The following is a 19,028-nucleotide window of genomic DNA, read 5'->3' on the forward strand; positions in this document are numbered from 1 at the left end:
AATTAGTAGGTGAAAGAAAATCTGGCATACCTTTTCAGCTTTTTGGTGCATCAGTTCACTGAATAGTTCCATACAGTCATTTAAATATTTTTCACTGACTACAATAGTATCGCTAAAGACCACAGCTGAAGCCTGTTTGCTGAGTGACCTCATCACGTGTTGAAGCAATATTGCAGCATCTTCAACTGATAAAGAACTGGGCAGCAGAGGCTAGAATTACAAGAAAAATGAAAACAAAGTATAAATGCAATATAATACAGATAAATCATTTGTTATATATATATATATATATATGCTCTCCCTAAGTGATCTCATTAAGTCCAATTGCTTTCATAACCATCTATATGCTGACAAACTCCCAAATTATATTTCTGCATTTATCATCACTCTGAACTCCGAAATCACATATCCTACTGTTTCCCTAACCTCCCCACTCATACTCCTCATAGGCATCTCAAATTTTAACACATCCTGTTGAAAACAATGTGGATTTGTGCCTCCTGCCCCGACTCCCAGCTCCCATATTCTCTTCCTCATCATTCTTCCATCTCAGTTAATGGAACCACTCTCCATTCAGCTGATCTGGTCCAAAACCTACAAGTCACACTTAGTTCCTCTCACAAACTCACAAGCAATCCAACTTCAAGTCCTGATAACTCTGCCTCCAAAATACATTTCTTCTTAGCTCTTTCTGCTATCCGAAATTATTATTTTCATTAACAACTGCTCCCCACCCTCATGAAAGCACCCCTCCTGAAAGCTGGAAATTTGTCTGGACAAAGCATTCCCAACAGGTAAAATGGTACCTAGCACACAGAAAGTACTTAATAAAATTTGAATGAATAAAGACACCTGGAATCTCTGGGAAACATGTCTCCAAAGCAAAGTACTTTCTGCTTTATAAAGAGAATCTGGACCCTGAGTAGTAAATAATGGATTGGCCTCCCACTTCTTTCTTATCACCTACATTTACCTTTTTGGCATAACAAAGACAGGTGAATACTGAACACTGAAGTAAAACACTTATCAGTGCTAAAGCAGCTTGTGTTAATTCATTAGCAGAGATTAATGGATAGGAAACAAACAAATGCTACATGATGCCTGATGCCAGTAAAGCTGTAAATGCTTGGATAAGACTGTGAGAAGTCTCATCAATTCCTGTATGGCAGGACTGATATGAGTGTTTTACTGTCTGCTTATTTATTTTGAGATTCACAGAATTCTGGATGTTGACTATCCATATGTAAAAGGTCCCTCTACTTCAAAAGCTAGAAAGTCTTTAAACATAAAATAATTAAGATTATTTCTGTCATAACAATGACTGCTAGAATTTAGCTCTAAAGCCATGATTACCTTTATGTATCCTAATTTTAAAATGGCTGCACGCCAGTGAAACATCAGTTGTCATCGGTTTAAAGGAAAATTAAGAAAAAGATTTTTAAACATACTGCAATATCAACCCATGTTCCAGAGCTGATGGCTTCCTCTACTGATGCTTCCACCTGATCCACAAGTCCTTGACCAACACAAGCTGCTTTCAAAAACAGGAGCTGGGTAGTCTTGTATCTTTTCTTTATGTAGCTCACAGCATCTGGGATTCCAAGTCTGGACAAAGCATCAAATTCTAGAAATATCACAAGGTTGGAATGGAACTGTCAATCATTCACACCTTTTAGAAATCATAGGAAAAGTTAAGTTCTACAAAATCTATTCTTCGTGAATGCATTGTATTCTAACATCTTTTTTTAAGAATAAAATATAGAAGTGTACCACAGCCTATTTCCTGGTTATTCTACCTTCTCAAATTTTTATTACTAAACATATATTTAGAACAATTGGTTGAAGTATTTCACTATGTCACTATGTCACTTTCTCTCCAATTGAGGAGTCAAAGGGAAACATGAGAACTAAAGAGCAATAAAACTAGAAATGGGGGTAAAAGAATAATGATTTAAGTAGAAAAACAAAAACTGGAATTTATTTTTCCTATTAAAGAATGGAATTTCAACTGTTTCATTAGACTACTGAGGACAAAGCAATTCTCTAGCCTAATTTAAACTAGTAAAAGACTTAGCATATAAAACAAAATTAAAAAGTTAAATTTGCAGCCATTAAAGCTATTGGAGATATCTACCATCTTCTCTCTGTCCCCAGATAATCATATTGAAGAAAATTAATTACAACAAAATTCTAATCCAAGTCCTTTGATGAAAAAACTGAAAAGGTACATTACAGAAAGTCAAGAAAACATAAGCCAAGCCCCATATTCATTCTAGCACACATTTAAACTGAACACTGATAACTTACACGTTTACTTATTTATAGCTAACTGATCTTACATAGTTTGACTTGGGCTATGAAATTGATCAAACTAAGTGGGTTACATATAAATATATATATTTGCTAATTGTTTTAATGATTAAATTCAATCAATCTACTTTATGTAAATGACAGAACCTCAGAAACAGAATTTAGAATAACTTCAATGTTTCTGAAGTACCAGATAACTAATAAAAATGAACATTGTAAAACAGTCAATGAAATATTTCTAAGATTATGCAACTAAAAACCAGCTAACTTCCTAAGTTATGAGATATAATAAATATAATTATTTTTTATGAATTAAAAAGTACTTGAAGTATTTTATATATAGTATCACATTACTAGAAGGCTGGTGACAATCGATACCAGCTTTTGGCTTTTCTACATTACAACTGTTCAATAATTACAGAATTAAACTCAGTTACATGATCCACAAAAACCTGCAGGTCCCTACTTTTATACTCAAAAAGAACCATTATAGTCTGCTGGACAATAGTAAAGTACATGTGTATTCCCAGGGCTAATAAAATCTTTCTAAGACTGTGTTTCATACTAGAAATGAGTTTTAGTTAAACAAATAAAGAAAGTTACCGAGATAGCCATTCTGCCTGAAAAAAGAATCCACCCAAGTACTTTGTGTCCTGGAGTAAATATCAGGGACAAACACCGCCTTATCCTGTCTCCCACCAACCACAGTGCCTCGTAAGCGTCCACTATTAACAAGTTCCTCAAGAACAGCTTAAAAGAAAACCAAACAAAGAGAAATAGAAATAAATCAGAGCAAGTAAAAAATCTCCAAAAGTAAAACACTTCACTATTTCACAATTTACTCATTCTTACCCTTTAAAAAAGCAATTTAAAGTTTAAATTCCATACTAAACACAATATTTTAGACAAAACTTACCTGCCATTTATGAGAATATTCAGGTCATAAATTCAGGAAATTTTGGCAACTAGCTAAATGTGCTGAACTTGTAATTCAAACTAGTTAATATTAATGTTGAGTTTTTCAGTCTGAGTAATTTTGGGGAAAAAACACAATATGCCATTATTATCTCATGATTAAAAGTAGATGAATAAATACTTTGAGAATAGGTAATATACAATCACTAGTGTTATCAAGTTCAATTTTCTCATAAAGAAAAATCAAGATACCCGGATCCTATGAGAATACACTGTGTGAAATAAAGCCATGAAAATTTGTCTAAATTATTACATTCCACTGATTAAACTGAAGCAACATATTTTAACCCTATCCATAACAGAAGTATAATGCCATGATTAAGAGGATGGATCTGGACCCAGACAGCTTAAGTTCAAAACTCCACTCTGCCACCTACTAGCTGACAAACACTGGGGCAAGTCATTTTACTGATGCCTTTATCTTCTCATCCTTAAAATGGGGATAATAATAATATTTATCTCACTGGGCTATTGTATTCAATTTAGTAAAGTGCTTAAAAGAGTATTTGGCATATAACAAGCACTCAATAAATATTAACTAAATAACATCACCACTACCATCAAAATCAAAAGACTGAAGTCAGTATGAAAACTGGATAGTGCTGCTATTAATACCAAATTTATGCTTTTTATTTAAACTGTAACATTTGACTATACACTTTGTTTTAAATATCAAAATTCCCTAATAAAAGACAAAGCAGATAGGAAGGAGTTATTTCTAAGTGAATCAACAAGAACATTCAAAAGATGTCTGGCATAAAAATGGTTTAGGAAAATTTGCCTTTAACAGAAATAAAAATGAATTTACACATGAATTTCAGAATTTCAATGCTGAGTAAATAGAGTATATCAGAAAAGTTTAGATTTCTCAATAGACTGCAATATATAATTTTAAACTTTGTGTGATTGTACAACACAAATCCAAGCTAAATTCAGACCAAAGTTATCAAGTTATCAGTTATTACTTCAAGAACTTTACATTATAATGAAATTCTACCAACCCCCGTTTATGTAGATTTCAAAATATGTCACAATTTAATTTTAAATTTGTCTTAAACAAAAAATTTAAATTTAACTCCATATTCTGAAAAATACAGCAAATAAAATTAATTTTTCATTCTGTACTTGAATTTCTTTTCCATTCTTCATTTTAATTCTTATATTTGCACAAATACCTGAGTTGAAAGATTAAGGCATTGCTTTTAAAAATTATTCCAGAAAAGCTTAAAAAAAACCCCAAAAACCATCAAAGCCTCGTAAGAGCTTCACAAACACACAAAATGGGCAACGGACCAAAATTATTTTGGAGATAATACTATACTATTCAAATGCTAAGAATTTATTTTTAATGCTATAAACTTTTTGCAAAATTTTTTTTAGCCAAACACTATTTACTTTCATAAGAAAATGTAGTAAAAATCTGTAAGAAATAAAGTGAAAATTATTCTCAATCCTAAAATTTTAAATCTCTGTCTCTCTACATAGGTATACACATAAGATTATGTGCACACACAATTTTTTTTAATTCCACTCCTCTTGAGGTACCCACCACTGAATATTTGGTGGGTTTAACAGATAGACATATATATGAAAATTGGAATAGAGAAACTTCACAACTTGAAATATTTTAGTTATGTAAGTTTTAAAATTAAAAGAGATAAAGACATTAAAATTAGTAAGTTTTCTGTTAAGTCTATTCAACAGCTAATTAAGTGATACATAACTTAAAGCAAACTCACAGTAAAGAAGCTGCTCCTGAAATCCATATTTTGAAATCAAAGAATTCACTGCTGTAGGCCTTTATGGAAAGGAAACAAACCAAAACAAAACAAAAACCTTTTTACTCATTATAGAGTTATACATTTATGAATGTAAAAAAAAACTAGAATGGTTTATGAAAAATACAAATTAATTCAGAAGAAAACAACGAAGGCAAAAATTACACCAAATTTTATGTCCTTATTCAGAATTATGCTACTGTGACACCAGGGGAATTGATCTGTCTTCCCAATCTGGGATCAATTTACTCTCCCAACAAATTTTCACCTAAAATTTAGTGATTCTTAATTGTCTGCCTTGCTCTTTATTGTACGTTTATTTTTCTTCATTCCATTCTTTCTGTCTGGAAGGCTCTTTCCCCATCTGGGAAGTCAGTGAATGTTATACAATTCTATTTTTGAAGAAAAATAAGGTCATATATACTGAAAGGAATCTGTAATGACGTACTCCAGTTGTACGCCTGGGGGAGATTCACTTTAAATGCTCTTTGGCTCATTAGTATTTTCTGTAATGATTACACATTTCTTTTTAAAAAAAAAAAAAACAGTTTTAGTGAGATATACATAATTTACATATCATAAATCTACCCAATTCTGAGTATACATTTTAATGATCTTTATTTATACAGTTGATCAACCAACACTACAATCTGGTTTTAGAACGTTTCCATTACCCAAAAAGTTCCTTCTAGATGTTTGCAGTTAAATTCTGTTGCCAACCCTGGACCTAGAGAACCATAATCTGCTTTCTGCCTCTACAAACGTGCCTTTCTAGAAATTTCTTATAGATGGAATCAGTATGTGGTCTCTTGTGCTCTTGTGGCCAGCTTCTTTCACTTAGCATGTTCTTGAGGTTCACACATGATGAAGCATGGATCAAATATTCCTTTTTATTGCTGAATAGCATTCTGGTTTATGGATACACCACATTTTGTTGTTTGTATCCATTCATCGTTGATGGACACCTGGATTATTTCCAGTTTGGGGCTATTATGAAAAATGCTGCTATAAGATTTGTTTTCATGTATTTGTGTGGAAATATATTTTCATTTCTTTTGGATAGATCCTTGTGAATGTTTTTCTTTTATAATAATTACAATTTCTTTTAAGTAAAAGGAACTATAAAAAAAGATCTAGACTTTTTTCTGGCTTCAATTTTTTCTTCCCTATTCATTTTAAGCCAACAATTATGCCAGATCTATGGTTTAGGGTATGATTTTATTCTTATGCATATAATTACAGATTTTTAAGTTTTTCCAATTACTTGATCCTCTCTTGCTATTTAAGATGTTATAAATTTTCTCTATGACAAACCTGGAAGGGCAGAAACAGCTGTCAATTCATATTTAGAATTGATATTAAAACTGCTGTGTTTGGGGATATTTGACTAAATTATTATTTTTACCAAATTCTTGTATAGATCAATTTGGTTTTTATTAAATTATTTTACCCCAAATTTTCAGCTAAATTATCTAGAGCTCCCAAACCAATTAGGTGAAGTTAGGTGCTCTGTGAAGTTTGCTCTCCTCTGTTTATAACAACCTTCTTATGTTTTGTTTTTTGTTTTCTGTTTCCTTCTACGTAAACACACTCCTACGAAAATACAGAGCTCCTTGAAGAATCTTAAAATTTCTGTGCGTAACTTATTGTGGGTGTTCAATAAAAGTTTAATTGAATTGCACAAAATGTCTAGCTTTTTTTGTACAATAAAACTTAGCTGCTGATTTTTTATTTCAATCTGCAATACAATGTAGTTTAGTATACCTATGTATCTCACTCTTCTCACTAATTACTCCTGCTCTTCTTCTGGCTACCTATAATAACAATAAATAGAAACTCTTTTTAATCAGAGATGCAGGTTTCTCTGAAAGCAGACCAGAAAAGTGAGTTAGTTTCCTATACTTAAGAGGCAAATGTGAAGATACATTACATTATGTGGAATTATCTGGAAGCTACACAGTCTAACAACCTCTTTTGAGGCTCAGAATTTATTTTGCTCTCATGGTTTGATAACATCTCCATATAGAAAAACACAGGGCTACTGAGTCAGTAAAATATTATTTGCCGAATCTGATGATAACTACACCCACCACAATAATTAGTCAAAGAAAAAGAATAAATATTTGTTAACAGGAAGAATATATTTTTAGTTTTTAACTAAGCAATCAACGTACAGGATCCAAAAAAGTTACAAAACTGAATCCCCTTCATTCCTATCACTCAGCTACTCAGTTCCTCTTCTGGAAGCAACTACTGTTACCAGTTTCTTCTGTCAGGACGGTGATCTGGTGTGTCTGTGTATCCCTTAGCTTGTCTGAGGGGAGGGCTTGAGAGCAGGAACAACTAAACAGCAATAAGCAATCTAGTGTCCGGAACTTGATTTCTAAATACAATACTCTACTAAAAGGAACCAGGCTCCTTGGAGAAATGGCTGATTACAAGATTGAGACAGGGAAAGTATAAATTGATCCTGGAACTTCTTGTTGTGCTAGAAAGAAGTGTTGGAAGAATGATGGGGACATGTCAAAAGGACACAGAAGCCAATCTGAAGGGCCTGCCACCAGCTAAAAAATCAGAGCCAATTTGAAAATCTAAATAATGATAACAAAACAGATTATAATCTAACGAATAACATAGGAAACCATAAGTCCACAGTAATTTAATAAATGAATAAACTGAAAATTTGATGAAAAACTGGGTAACTCACATGATCTCAAAATGCCCTCCTCACAAATACTTAATTATACACGGAAAATAAGTAGCTTTATGAGAAGCCTAGCAGATATCTCCTTACTAAGAAGTTACAGTGCATCTCATCAGTAACTGGAAAAATGTAAATGGTATGCCATCTGATAGGGCTCAATGACAAGAACACAGAATCACTTCTGTGATATTTCGGCCAAGGATGTATAACCTGAACATCAGCTTGAAAAAACAGCAGAAAGGAAAAATGTAATATTCTACAAAATAACTGGCCTGTGATCTTCAAAAGTGTCAAGGTCATGAAAGTCAAGGAAACACCAGGTAACTGTTCCAGATTGAAGGTGACTAAGGAGACATGACAATTAAGTGTGTGATTCTGGACTCGATCCTTTTTCTATAAAGCATATTACTGGAACAATTACTAAAATACGAACGGTGTCCAAGGACTGGATGGCAGTAATGTATCAATGTCAATTTTCTGATTTTGATGTTTGATTATAGTTCTATAGGACATTGCCCTTGTTTGTAGAAAATACAGACTAAAGTATTTGTGGTGATAGGACATTATGTTAGCCACTTTCTCTCAAATGGGACAGGAAAAAAAAAAGGTTCTCTTGCAACTTTTCTGTGTGAGATAAAAAAAGAAAGAAAGAAGAAAACTGTTGCAATAGATTGCAAGCTCTCTCTTCTAACCTAGTCTTTTGTTCCATCAGTGTCTTTCATATACTAGGTATTCAATAAGTGCTTTTGATTGGTTGAATGACAAAAATTAATTACTAAGGCTGTCATGTAAAAATTACCCTGAAGGGTAATAAGAGTAGAAGAAGGGAGACTTGTTAGAAAGGTGCTAAAACAGTCCATATAAAAAATGGACTGGAGTGATGAGAATGGTGATGTCAGAGAAGTAAAGATTACACAACTATTTAGAAGACAGAACTCAAAACATGTTGTGTTATGGAAAGGGCGGTGAGAGAAAGGATGGTATACAGGATGACTCCTAGTTCTCTGGCGAAACCAGCCTGATGATGATGTTTACTGGTAAAGGAAACACAAGTGGAAAAATAAATTTAGATGGGGTGGGGAGTGGGATAGCTCAGAGACAGTGAGTTATTTTAAATATGCTGAATTTGAGGCACTTGTAAGACACTTCAATAGACATGCCGTACAGGTGGTATGAGTCTGAAATTTAAAAGAAAGGTAAAAGCACCTAGGAAGACAGTGCAGGACTGGGAAGAAATGAAGGCATGAAACAAAACTTGAAAGGCTAGGGAAAGGAGGAAGAGCCAGAGTGACTTACAACGTACAGACAAAAGAGGTAAGCAGAAGCCAGTAAAGTAGGGTGTTAAAATGAAAACAAGGGATGAGAACATTTCAAGAAGGAAGGCGTAACTGGAGTTTAATGCTGCTGCAAAGTCAAGTAAAACAAGGAGAAAAAAATACCCATTAGATTTAACGATATTGACATCACTGCTAAGTAAGCGGCAGAAGCCAGATGGGTGAGCTGAGAAGTGACAGAAGATAAGAAAACTGAGACATTAATGTAGACATCAATTCAAGAAGGTTCACTTTAAGGAAAGGAATAAACAAGATGGTAGAGGGAGTACAAGATGAGGTTGAGAGAGGTTTGACTGTTAAAATGGGAGAAGTCTGGACATACTTCAACAATAATGGGACTCCAAAACCACTGAGATAAACTTAATGACACAAGAGAAAGGAGATAATTGAGAATGCAGGTTTTCTTAATTCCACACTGGAGTTTGTCATACAGGCCCCAAACTTTTCAAAAATTCTTACTTTAGAAAGGTTAAAGTGATTTTGAATGTAACACTGTTAGTCACTAGAATTCTAGAATGTTATTTAGTTAAAAAAAAAAAAAAAGAAGTTCTGAAGTCATCCAGCTCCATCTGAGTCCCAAAGAAGTTTGGTGACTGACTTACCCTCTTAAGGTCACATTGTTACCATGTGATACAGCTATGACTCAAGGACTTTTGACTTTAAACTGCATGCTCTTTCTTTTATCCCAGAGAGACTTTATATATGACCTGGATGTTTTCCCAAAGTGCATCTGGGGTCATGAGGGTGGTGAAGGTAGGGACAGAAAAGAGATGTGGGATGGAAAGAGTGTGGCTACATCTACGGCTCTGGAATCCCCATTCCTATTTCATAGAAGCTCCCCTTCTGTCTAATAAACTAGTCTTAAATCAGATTTTGCTTGAGGAAAAAAAACAAATCATGATCAAGAAGTGTAAAAATATACATATTTTAAAGCGTGCTTACCGGGTAATAGCACTGAACAGCCCACGGATGCGTGCTTTATGTCTAGCTACAAAAGCTTCAGTAAATATCACTCCTCTGTTATCAAGATCAATGTGTCCATTAATAATTCTACCTAGTCGATGAGTTAGTGCCTGAGGGTAAAGATGGATGAAAATTTTTATTAATTTGAAAGAAGAAAATTATACATTTACATTTGTACAGTCTTACTAAAGTCATGCTGCATGCTGATGCTGTATTAATCAAATGACAGAAATTTCAGCAAGCATGAATTAACAAGATATATAAGGTAAAATTAAGACTTAGGATCTAGGAAACTTCATAATCTTTCGGCAGAGTGGAGAACTGAATGAGTCAAATAGCTGATATGTTAAAAGGCTCAGCTACTTGCTAACAAGGCCTATCGCTATTGTAAAATAAACAAGATTGACTAATCAATTTTCTAGATAGTAGGCAGCTTAAACACAGAAAGGCACGGCATGTTCATAGGTCTTGGAGAAAATACTATATGGATCTTTTAACACTGATGGAGAGAAATAAATGTTATTCCAAGATTCTGTCACCTGGGATACATAAGACCTGAAAAGTTACCTCCTGTGATGCAAATATTAACAAACTATCTGTGTCCAGAAATCTAGACTGACAGACAACCTAATTTCTTGGTAACCTCAAGAGAGTATTCACAGCTACACTATTACCGGTATCAGGTATGTATGAAATAAGCCTAGACATATTTCACATTCTAGGACAAGTTAAATATATTCAAGTTGGACTGGCTGATACTTTAGAGTACAGAAAAATGCTTTTCAAACAAACTTAATGAGCTTTTACAATACTATGATACTTAGAAAAATTAAAACTGAAAACCTTAAGAAACCATATGTATTTCTAAAATGTTATCAGTAGCATAGTTTTATAAGAAATCATCTGACTCTATTCTGATACTTTTAAAAGTGTTTAAAAATACTTCTTTTCACTTTCTGTGATTTACATATATTTGCTCAGGAACTTAGGCTACTAAAATGCTTTGTAAATCAGAGCTGTACCCTAAATGGTATTTTAGACGTAATTAGGGGAAGTCACTCTCTTAAAATGGGTGAGTAAATCTATTTTATTATAAATTAACCTCATGCAATTATGATTTGGTACATTTTTGTAAGCTGGATTTCCTTACAGTGATAATATACCTAAAAAGAGATTTGGCTTTTCCCTTAGCTGTTCCAGTAAATACAAAACAAAACCATCATTTGTTGAGTACTTCCACTGTACCAGACATTTCACTAGATACATCATGTATATAAGCTCACTGAAGTCTATGAAAAAGACAATTATTCCCACTTTTAGATATGTAACTTGAAGCACAAAAGAGATCAAATAATTCCCCTAACACTGAATAACTAAGCAGTGCCATAGACAGAATTCAAATCAAGGTCTGTTTAATTCCAAAGCCCATGAACTTTCCACTGTATCAAATGGACTTGAAGAAATACAAAAAACCTTAAGACTATGAACAATTACATACCAACAAATTGGTCAACCTAGAAGAAATGGACAAGTTTCTGAAACATACAATGCCCACCAAAACTGAATCAAGAAGGAGTAGACTCTACAGAAATGAAATAGAATCTACAGTAAAAGAAATTTCCTGCAAACAAAAGTCCAGGGCCTGATGGCTTTACCAGGGAATTTTACCAAACATAGAAGGAAGAACTTACACTGATTTGTCTCAAACTATTCCAAAAGACTGACGAGGAGGGAACACTCCCAAAGTCATTCTATAAAGTCACCATTACTGTGATACCAAAATAAAAGATAATACCAAAAAAAAAAAAAAAATTACAGGCAATATCTTTGATGAATATAAATGCAAAAATTCTCAACAAAATATTAGCAAATGGAATCCAACACCACATAAAAAAGATCATATATCACTATCAAATTGGATTCATCCCAGGATCACAAGGATGGTTCAACGTACGCAAATAAATCAGTGTGATACACCACATCAACAAAAGACAAAAACTACATGATCATCTCAATAAATGCAGAAAAAGCATTTGATAAAATTCAAAATCCATTCACGATAAAAACTCTTGCCAAAATGGGTACAGAAGGAAGATATTTCAACATAATAAAAGGCATTTATGACAAACCCACAACCAACTTATACTAAACAATGAAAAGCCGAAAGTGTTCTCTCTAAAATCTAGAAGACAAGGATGCCCACTCTCACCATTTCTATTCTCAACATAGTACTGGAAGTCCTAGCCACAGCAATCAGACAAGAAAAAGAAATAAAAGTGATGAAAATTGGAAGGGAGGAGGTAAAACTGTCATTATATACAGATGACATGATACTATATATAGAAAACCCTAAAGACTACACACAAAAACTACTAGCGCTGATAAGTGAATTCAACAAGGTAGTAGGATACAAGCCTAACATACAGAAATTTGCTGCATTTCTTTATACTAACAATGAAATATCAGAAAGGGAAATTAAAAAAAACTCTCTTTTAAAATCACATTGAAAAATAAAATATTTAGGAATAAACCTAACTAAGGAGGTGAAAGACCTATACGCTGAGAAATATAAAACATGGATAAAGGAAATCGAAGCTAGTTCAAAGAAATGGAAAAACATCTCCCACGCTCTTGGATTGGATGAATTAACTTTGTTAAAATGGCCATGCTACCCAAAGCAATCTACAGATTTAATCTGATTTCTATCAAATTACCCAGGACATTTTTCAAAGAACTAGAATAAATAATTGTAAAATTTATCTGGAACCATAAAAGACCCAAAATTGCCAAAGCAATCCTGAGGAAAGTAGAACAAAGCTGGCAGCATAACTCTTTCAGACTTCAGACAATACCATAAAGCTACAGTAATCAAAACAGTTGGTACTGGCACAAAAACAGACATATGGATCAATGGAACAGAATAGAAAGGGCAGAAAAAAACCCCCACACCTCTATGGTCAATTAATTTTCAATAAAGGAGGCAAGAATATACAATGAAGAAAAGACAGTCTCTTCAGCAAGTGGTGTTGGGAAAGCTGGACAGTGGCATGGAAATCAATGAAGTTAGAACAGTTCCTCACATTGTACACAAAAATAAACTCAAAATGGCTTAAAGATTTAAATATAAGCCATGACAGCATAAAACTCCTAGAAGAGAACATAGGTAAAACATCCTCTGCATAGATTGTAGCAATGTTTTCTTAGGTCAGTTTTCCAAGGGAATAGAAATAAAAACAAAAATAAACATATGGGACCTAATCAAACTTACAAGCTTTTGCACAGTAAAGGAAATCATAAACAAAACAAAACAACTTAAGAGACTGGCTGAAAATATTTGCAAATGATGCAACCAACAGGGCTTAATTTCCAAAATATACAACTCAATAACAACAACCCAAACAAAAAATGGGCAGAAGACCTAAATAGACATTTTCCCAAAGACATACAGATAGCCAAAAGGCATATGAAAAGATGCTCAACATGGCTAATTATTAGAGAAATGCAAACCAAAACTATAATGAGGCATCACTTCACACTAGTCAGAATGGCCATCATTAAAAAGTACACAAATAATAAATGCTGGGAAGGGTGTGGAGAAAAAGAAACCCTCCTTACTGTTGGTGGGAATGTAAACTGGTGCAGCCACTATGGAAAACAGTTTGGTGGTGCCTTTAAAAATGGAGTTGCTGAATGACCCAGCAATCCCACTCCTGGGCATATGTCCGGAGAAAACTCTAATTCAAAAAGATACATGCAACACCAGTGTTCATAGTGGTACAATTTACAATAGCCAAGATGTGGAAGCAACATAAATGAATCGATAAAGAAGATATGGTGATATGGTGTATATATATAAAATGGAATACTACTCAGTCATAAAAATAATGAAATACTGCCATTTGCAGCAACATGGTAACATCTAGAGATTATCATACTAAGTGAAGTAAGTCAGAGAAAGACAAATACCATATGATATCACTTATATGTGGAATCTAAAATATGATATAAATGAACTTGTTTAAGAAACAGAAATATGACTCACAGACATAGAAAACAAATTTATGGTTACCAAAGGGGAGAAAGGGAGTGGGGAAGGGATAAACTAAGAGTTTGGGATTAGCAGATAGAAACTATGATATACAAACCACATAAACAACAAGGTTCTACTGTTTACCACAGGGAACTATATTCAATATCTTGTAATAAACCATAAGGAAAAAAACATGAAAAAGAAAAATGTTTGTATAACTGAATCACTTTGCTGTAAACCAGAAACCAACAACACTGTAAATCAACTATACTCTAATTTAAATAAAAATTTTAAAAAATAGAGGAGGAAGAAAGGTGACATCAAAAGATGTTGGTACTGTTGACACTGTAGGCAAGAAAACTGTTGCAGGGACACTCTGTGCACTGTAGGATGTTCAGCAGCATCCTTGACATTTATCCCACAAGATGCCAGCAGCAACCCCTCTAAATTATAACTGCCATCAGTTATTTCTTAAAATATAACCAGACAATCAGAACTGTAGATATCCTGGTTCAAGTTTCTGTATAACTGACATCAGAAGCATTAAATAATCCTATGCCCTTATGGTATACTTGCTATTGCATCAAAGCAGGCCTTGAACTTAAGTCTATCAAGTTTAGAGTGTCTCTGCCTTCAGGAAGACTATAACCATTTCTAAACAATCTCATTAGAGCCATCAATGTATAAATATCCCCTAAATATACTGCTATAAGACCAATAGTCAAACACTTGCAAAAGAGCAATTACTGGTAAGAAAGTCTCGTTTTTTCCCTCTCATTAAAATTCTTTGTTTATTTATCTAAAAAGACACATTACACTATTAAGAAAAAAATACCTGTGTCAGAAAGTTTCCAGGAAGATCATAGGTTTTACATAGGTCTGATATGGTTACCTGCCCACTTTCTTGTAATTTATCATTTACCTCTTCTGCTAAGTGATCCAAATAGTTCCTAGTAGTTAAAAAGAAAAAGAAAAAGAAAAAGGAATCAATCAATAAGGGATAATGATTTTCCTCTATCTTCTATGTTTGATTTCTGTTACAATAAGGTATGCCCCAAAAGTAATGAATATGGTGTGTTCAGGTGAACACCATTCATTTCTCAAATTCTGAAAATTATTTTCTTCTTATCAGTGTTAACTAAATATAAGGTTAATCAAATAATAAATGCTAGAATTGTTTTCAACAATTAAAATTCTGTAGTCATTTTCATTAATATTTTTGGAACAATTTTCCTTTCAGATTTACAATCATATAGGAAAGATGATAAAAATTATATTTTATGTTGCTTTAAAATAATAGAAAAAAATAGAAGTTTATATTATTTCCAAGTACTCCACACAATTAAGCACTTACTTTTTAAGTACAATGATCCTTATAATGAAAATCGTCACTAGAAGAGTTCTAAACAAAATGCCGAAGGGGCCACAATTGTTCTAAATTTAAATGTAGATTAACTTATAAAAAAAAAAAAGTGCTCTTAAATATTGTACGTACTCATCTATCAGTTGTCCCAACACTAGCTGAACATGTTTTTCTGATTTAACAATGTCACCAATTCTATTTTCAATATGAGTCAGATCCACATTAATTACCTGGAAAACAAGTACAAATTCTATTAGTGATAAGTTCATACTGTTTCTTAAGCCTGGAATTACATATTTACAACTCTCTTTTTAAAAACTTACTTACCCTTAGGTGAATTTCAAATTGATTTGAAATACTGTAAAAAGTCTAAAAAAATTAGAGGCTTATTGCTTATTTACTTTCATTTCTGAAAAATTACAATTTTACTTGTTAAGAAAGTCTGTATTAAGAAGTTATGCTTTCCTCTAACAGGCACCATTTCACACAAGATTTGCCAGTTTCTTGTATATGCTGTAGTATACCTTACTGATAACATGTACACTTATATTTTCTAAAAATATCTTCTTTTTTATATTTCTCTATTATTTACACATACTAAAAACAAGTAAACATGAAACTAGTGATTTTTCTCCCAAAGTTACATAAATCCTGTAATTATGTAAAATGACAACTATGAGTTTATTTTGTAAAGAATAAAGAATAAGCAAGTCAACCGCGAAAGAACTTATTAAACTGATTCAGTGTATCTGTGAGGGTTATATAATTATTTTACAAACATACAAAATATGATACCAGTATCAGTAAATACTTAAGGCATTGAAAAAATTAGTAGTATCAATAAATTGAGGAATCAAAAAGTTTTAGAGCTGAACTTTACCTGTTGCAGATCAACAATGTTTACTCGACCTTAAAAAAAAAAGACATGAATTTTAAGTTACATGTAAGTACATACCAGCCAAAAATCATAAATTTCAACAGATTTATGTTTTGGACCATCAGGGTCCTCTTTCTACAAAACATAGAGGCCAAGTAATTAATGTCTTCAAACACAAACCAAAAGCTGAATAATGGCTGAAGATACAGATGATAATTTATTTTCAAAGTTTCAAGTGTCACATCAGACCAATTATAAGCATCAACCGATACACGAGTTTGGCCAGACCAATGGGGGTTATTTATCTCACTTCACAATTTATTTATCATGACAAAGAGATTCTGACAACTAAATTCAGATAAACTTTTTTCAATTATTTGAAACTGGTAGATTTCCACTTATTAGCAAAAATGTATCTGTTAAGTATTCTAAATTATATCCAGTATTTTATTAGGCCTATGTAGGAAGATAAAAAATAAACACCAAGGGTAAGGGTATATCTAATTACATCTAATGAGTTGTTTTCACAGTTGCATGTACTTTAATCAAATAGTGTTCAAATCTGCTCAGCAATTAGCTCAAATTTTAAAAAGACAAAGGAAACAAAAACTTCTTTTGTATGCTTGTAATAGCATTTCCTACAATCTAACAGATGTAGCACCATATTAAACTGTTTCCTAATTTGCAAATATTAAAGTTTAAAAAAAAACCCAGCATGATAGGACAGCCTTGGTTTTTAATCCGTAATTAAAAATCTCTGTTCTCCCTTCACAATTATCACCTGGTAACAGGCAGTTAAGTATCCACCCCTGAGTCATGCAATAAATTCATGAACTATGAAAAGCAGATGATTAATTCACATATCGAACACATAACTCAAAATAATAAAAAATATTATTTTGTAAAGTGACAAGATTTGACTTCATTTAAATTATCTGATCATGTTTACACAAACCTTTTAAAAATATTAAGGCTGATTAGCATGTTAACAATCGAGAAGGGTGTCCTAAAACCTCCAAATCATTTATGATTTATGGTTTTAAGGTCCTCCCTATCCCCTTTTCAAAGAACCAGAAAAAAAATACTAAGGAATTACTTACCACCTCGAACATGTAGCTCATCTCTCATTTCTTTACTAATTTGGGCTGGAGTAACATATTCCTTCCCGTCAAGTGTGTGAACTACTTCTAGCTGTTTCTGAGAAATCAGTTTATTCACAATCTCAATGCAGTTCCGCTCTGACAACCTGAGGGAAAGAAAAATTAAGTTTAAAAAATGCATTTGATACATTCAGTGTTCAATAAATAACAAAAACCTATGAAAACAGGCTTTTAAAAAAGGTTTGGGTACAGAGTCTCTAGATTCTACATTACAAAATCTATAAACTTTATTAGTTAATTAATACTAATTCAGTAAGTTTAAAAAATTTCTCCAGAGTAAGCGGGTTTACATACACTTAAATCAAGTAGTTAATTGTTACAAATCTATTACAGATTTCAAGTTTGCTCTCTTTTAGGCCTGCTTCTCATCTTCAGATCTTAATAGAAAACCGAGGATATATAATTTAGATAAGGCAAAAAACCTGCCGTACTTTTATTTTAATTTTCACTTTAACTTCAGTTAAAAAAAAAAAACCCAAATTTTCTTTTAAATGAAATGTATAATTGCCTCACTCGTACAACTGCTCTGTAAGCAGGAGAGCTGGCCTAAGAAAACCATAACAGCAACTTATAGTTAACCAAAGCACTTAAGTGTCCTAGTTTGCTGGCAGTGTTACAAAATACAGCATCAAGGGATTAAGGTCTTCATCCCCAGAAGGAACAAGGCAAGAGATAATCAACGGATGAAAAAGGGTTCTACTAGCATTTGATGTGTTCTGTAATGGTGAAAAAGCAGAGTCAGGGTGCTTTTTAGGATACAACCCAAAAGGTTAGTGGGTTTGTAGGAAATGTCAGTGTCAGGAGTCCCTAAAAATGACAAGTGGGACCATGGCTCTGGCCTAGTATATCTGTTCTGGTAAACAAAAAGGCAGAATGTTTAAAGAGTCAACACAGTATTTGCAAAGTACTATATTTTGGGGTTTAGCCTCTCCCTTCAAGTTCTTTCTAGGTCAGTAAGCGCACAGCGGCTCACTGACAGGTAAGGATCAGAGGGACCCTCTAAAGACTGCTCGGGGTCACCAGCCCCAGCTATCGTGGGGGCGGGCCGCGGCTGCACCTGGCTGGGACTTGGGTGTGGGCGTAGGCGCAGTAGATTTTGGTCTTCTCGGACGAAACTATTCTGGGAACCGCAACCCAGGCTCAGGGAGGTGGGGGGAGGCGGGAACCGTGACAGGGGCTGGGAAAGTCCGGGCTCCAGGGCGGGGGTCTGCGGCCTCAGATCTCGGCGTGACCGCCCAAGGGCTAATTTGGACTCCACACGGGAGAGGGAGGGTCGGGCACCTCTGCGTGGCCTCTGCGAACTGCGCCCGCTGGAAGTCAGCCGCCAACCGCCTAATTTCTTCCCAGGCGTCCGCCATCACGGCCCTACTCGCCGAGCCGCCGACGTACAGCAGACACGTCAGCCCGAAGGCAGCGGGAGCCGAGGCGGAACGGGCCGCGCAGAGGGACAAGACTCCTCCCGCACGCAGCTCCGGAACGCGCGCGGCCGGCGCCGGCGGGGGCGGGCGGGAAGCGCCGAAGCCCCGCCCACCCC

The 19,028-nt window shown here is 34.1% G+C and overlaps 1 protein-coding gene across 1 annotated transcript in view; it reads right to left on the bottom strand.

Annotated features, from left to right (window-relative positions):
* Positions 1-18,932, bottom strand: part of UFL1 (UFM1 specific ligase 1) — a 33,594-nt gene extending 14,662 nt beyond the window's left edge. Inside the window, exons 1-10 of the mRNA XM_031456055.2 lie at positions 18,776-18,932; positions 17,435-17,580; positions 16,338-16,366; positions 15,590-15,687; positions 14,930-15,044; positions 10,044-10,174; positions 5,025-5,083; positions 2,914-3,060; positions 1,449-1,624; positions 31-210 (exon numbers count right to left, since the gene is read on the bottom strand). Coding sequence (XP_031311915.2) covers positions 31-210; positions 1,449-1,624; positions 2,914-3,060; positions 5,025-5,083; positions 10,044-10,174; positions 14,930-15,044; positions 15,590-15,687; positions 16,338-16,366; positions 17,435-17,580; positions 18,776-18,852 — 1,158 coding nt within the window. The 5' untranslated portion in view covers positions 18,853-18,932. The remainder of the gene's footprint in view (positions 1-30; positions 211-1,448; positions 1,625-2,913; positions 3,061-5,024; positions 5,084-10,043; positions 10,175-14,929; positions 15,045-15,589; positions 15,688-16,337; positions 16,367-17,434; positions 17,581-18,775) is intronic.
* Positions 18,933-19,028: the final 96 nt, after the last annotated feature.

This window comes from Camelus dromedarius, chromosome 6 (assembly GCF_036321535.1).
Source record: "Camelus dromedarius isolate mCamDro1 chromosome 6, mCamDro1.pat, whole genome shotgun sequence".
Classification (NCBI taxonomy): domain Eukaryota; kingdom Metazoa; phylum Chordata; class Mammalia; order Artiodactyla; family Camelidae; genus Camelus; species Camelus dromedarius.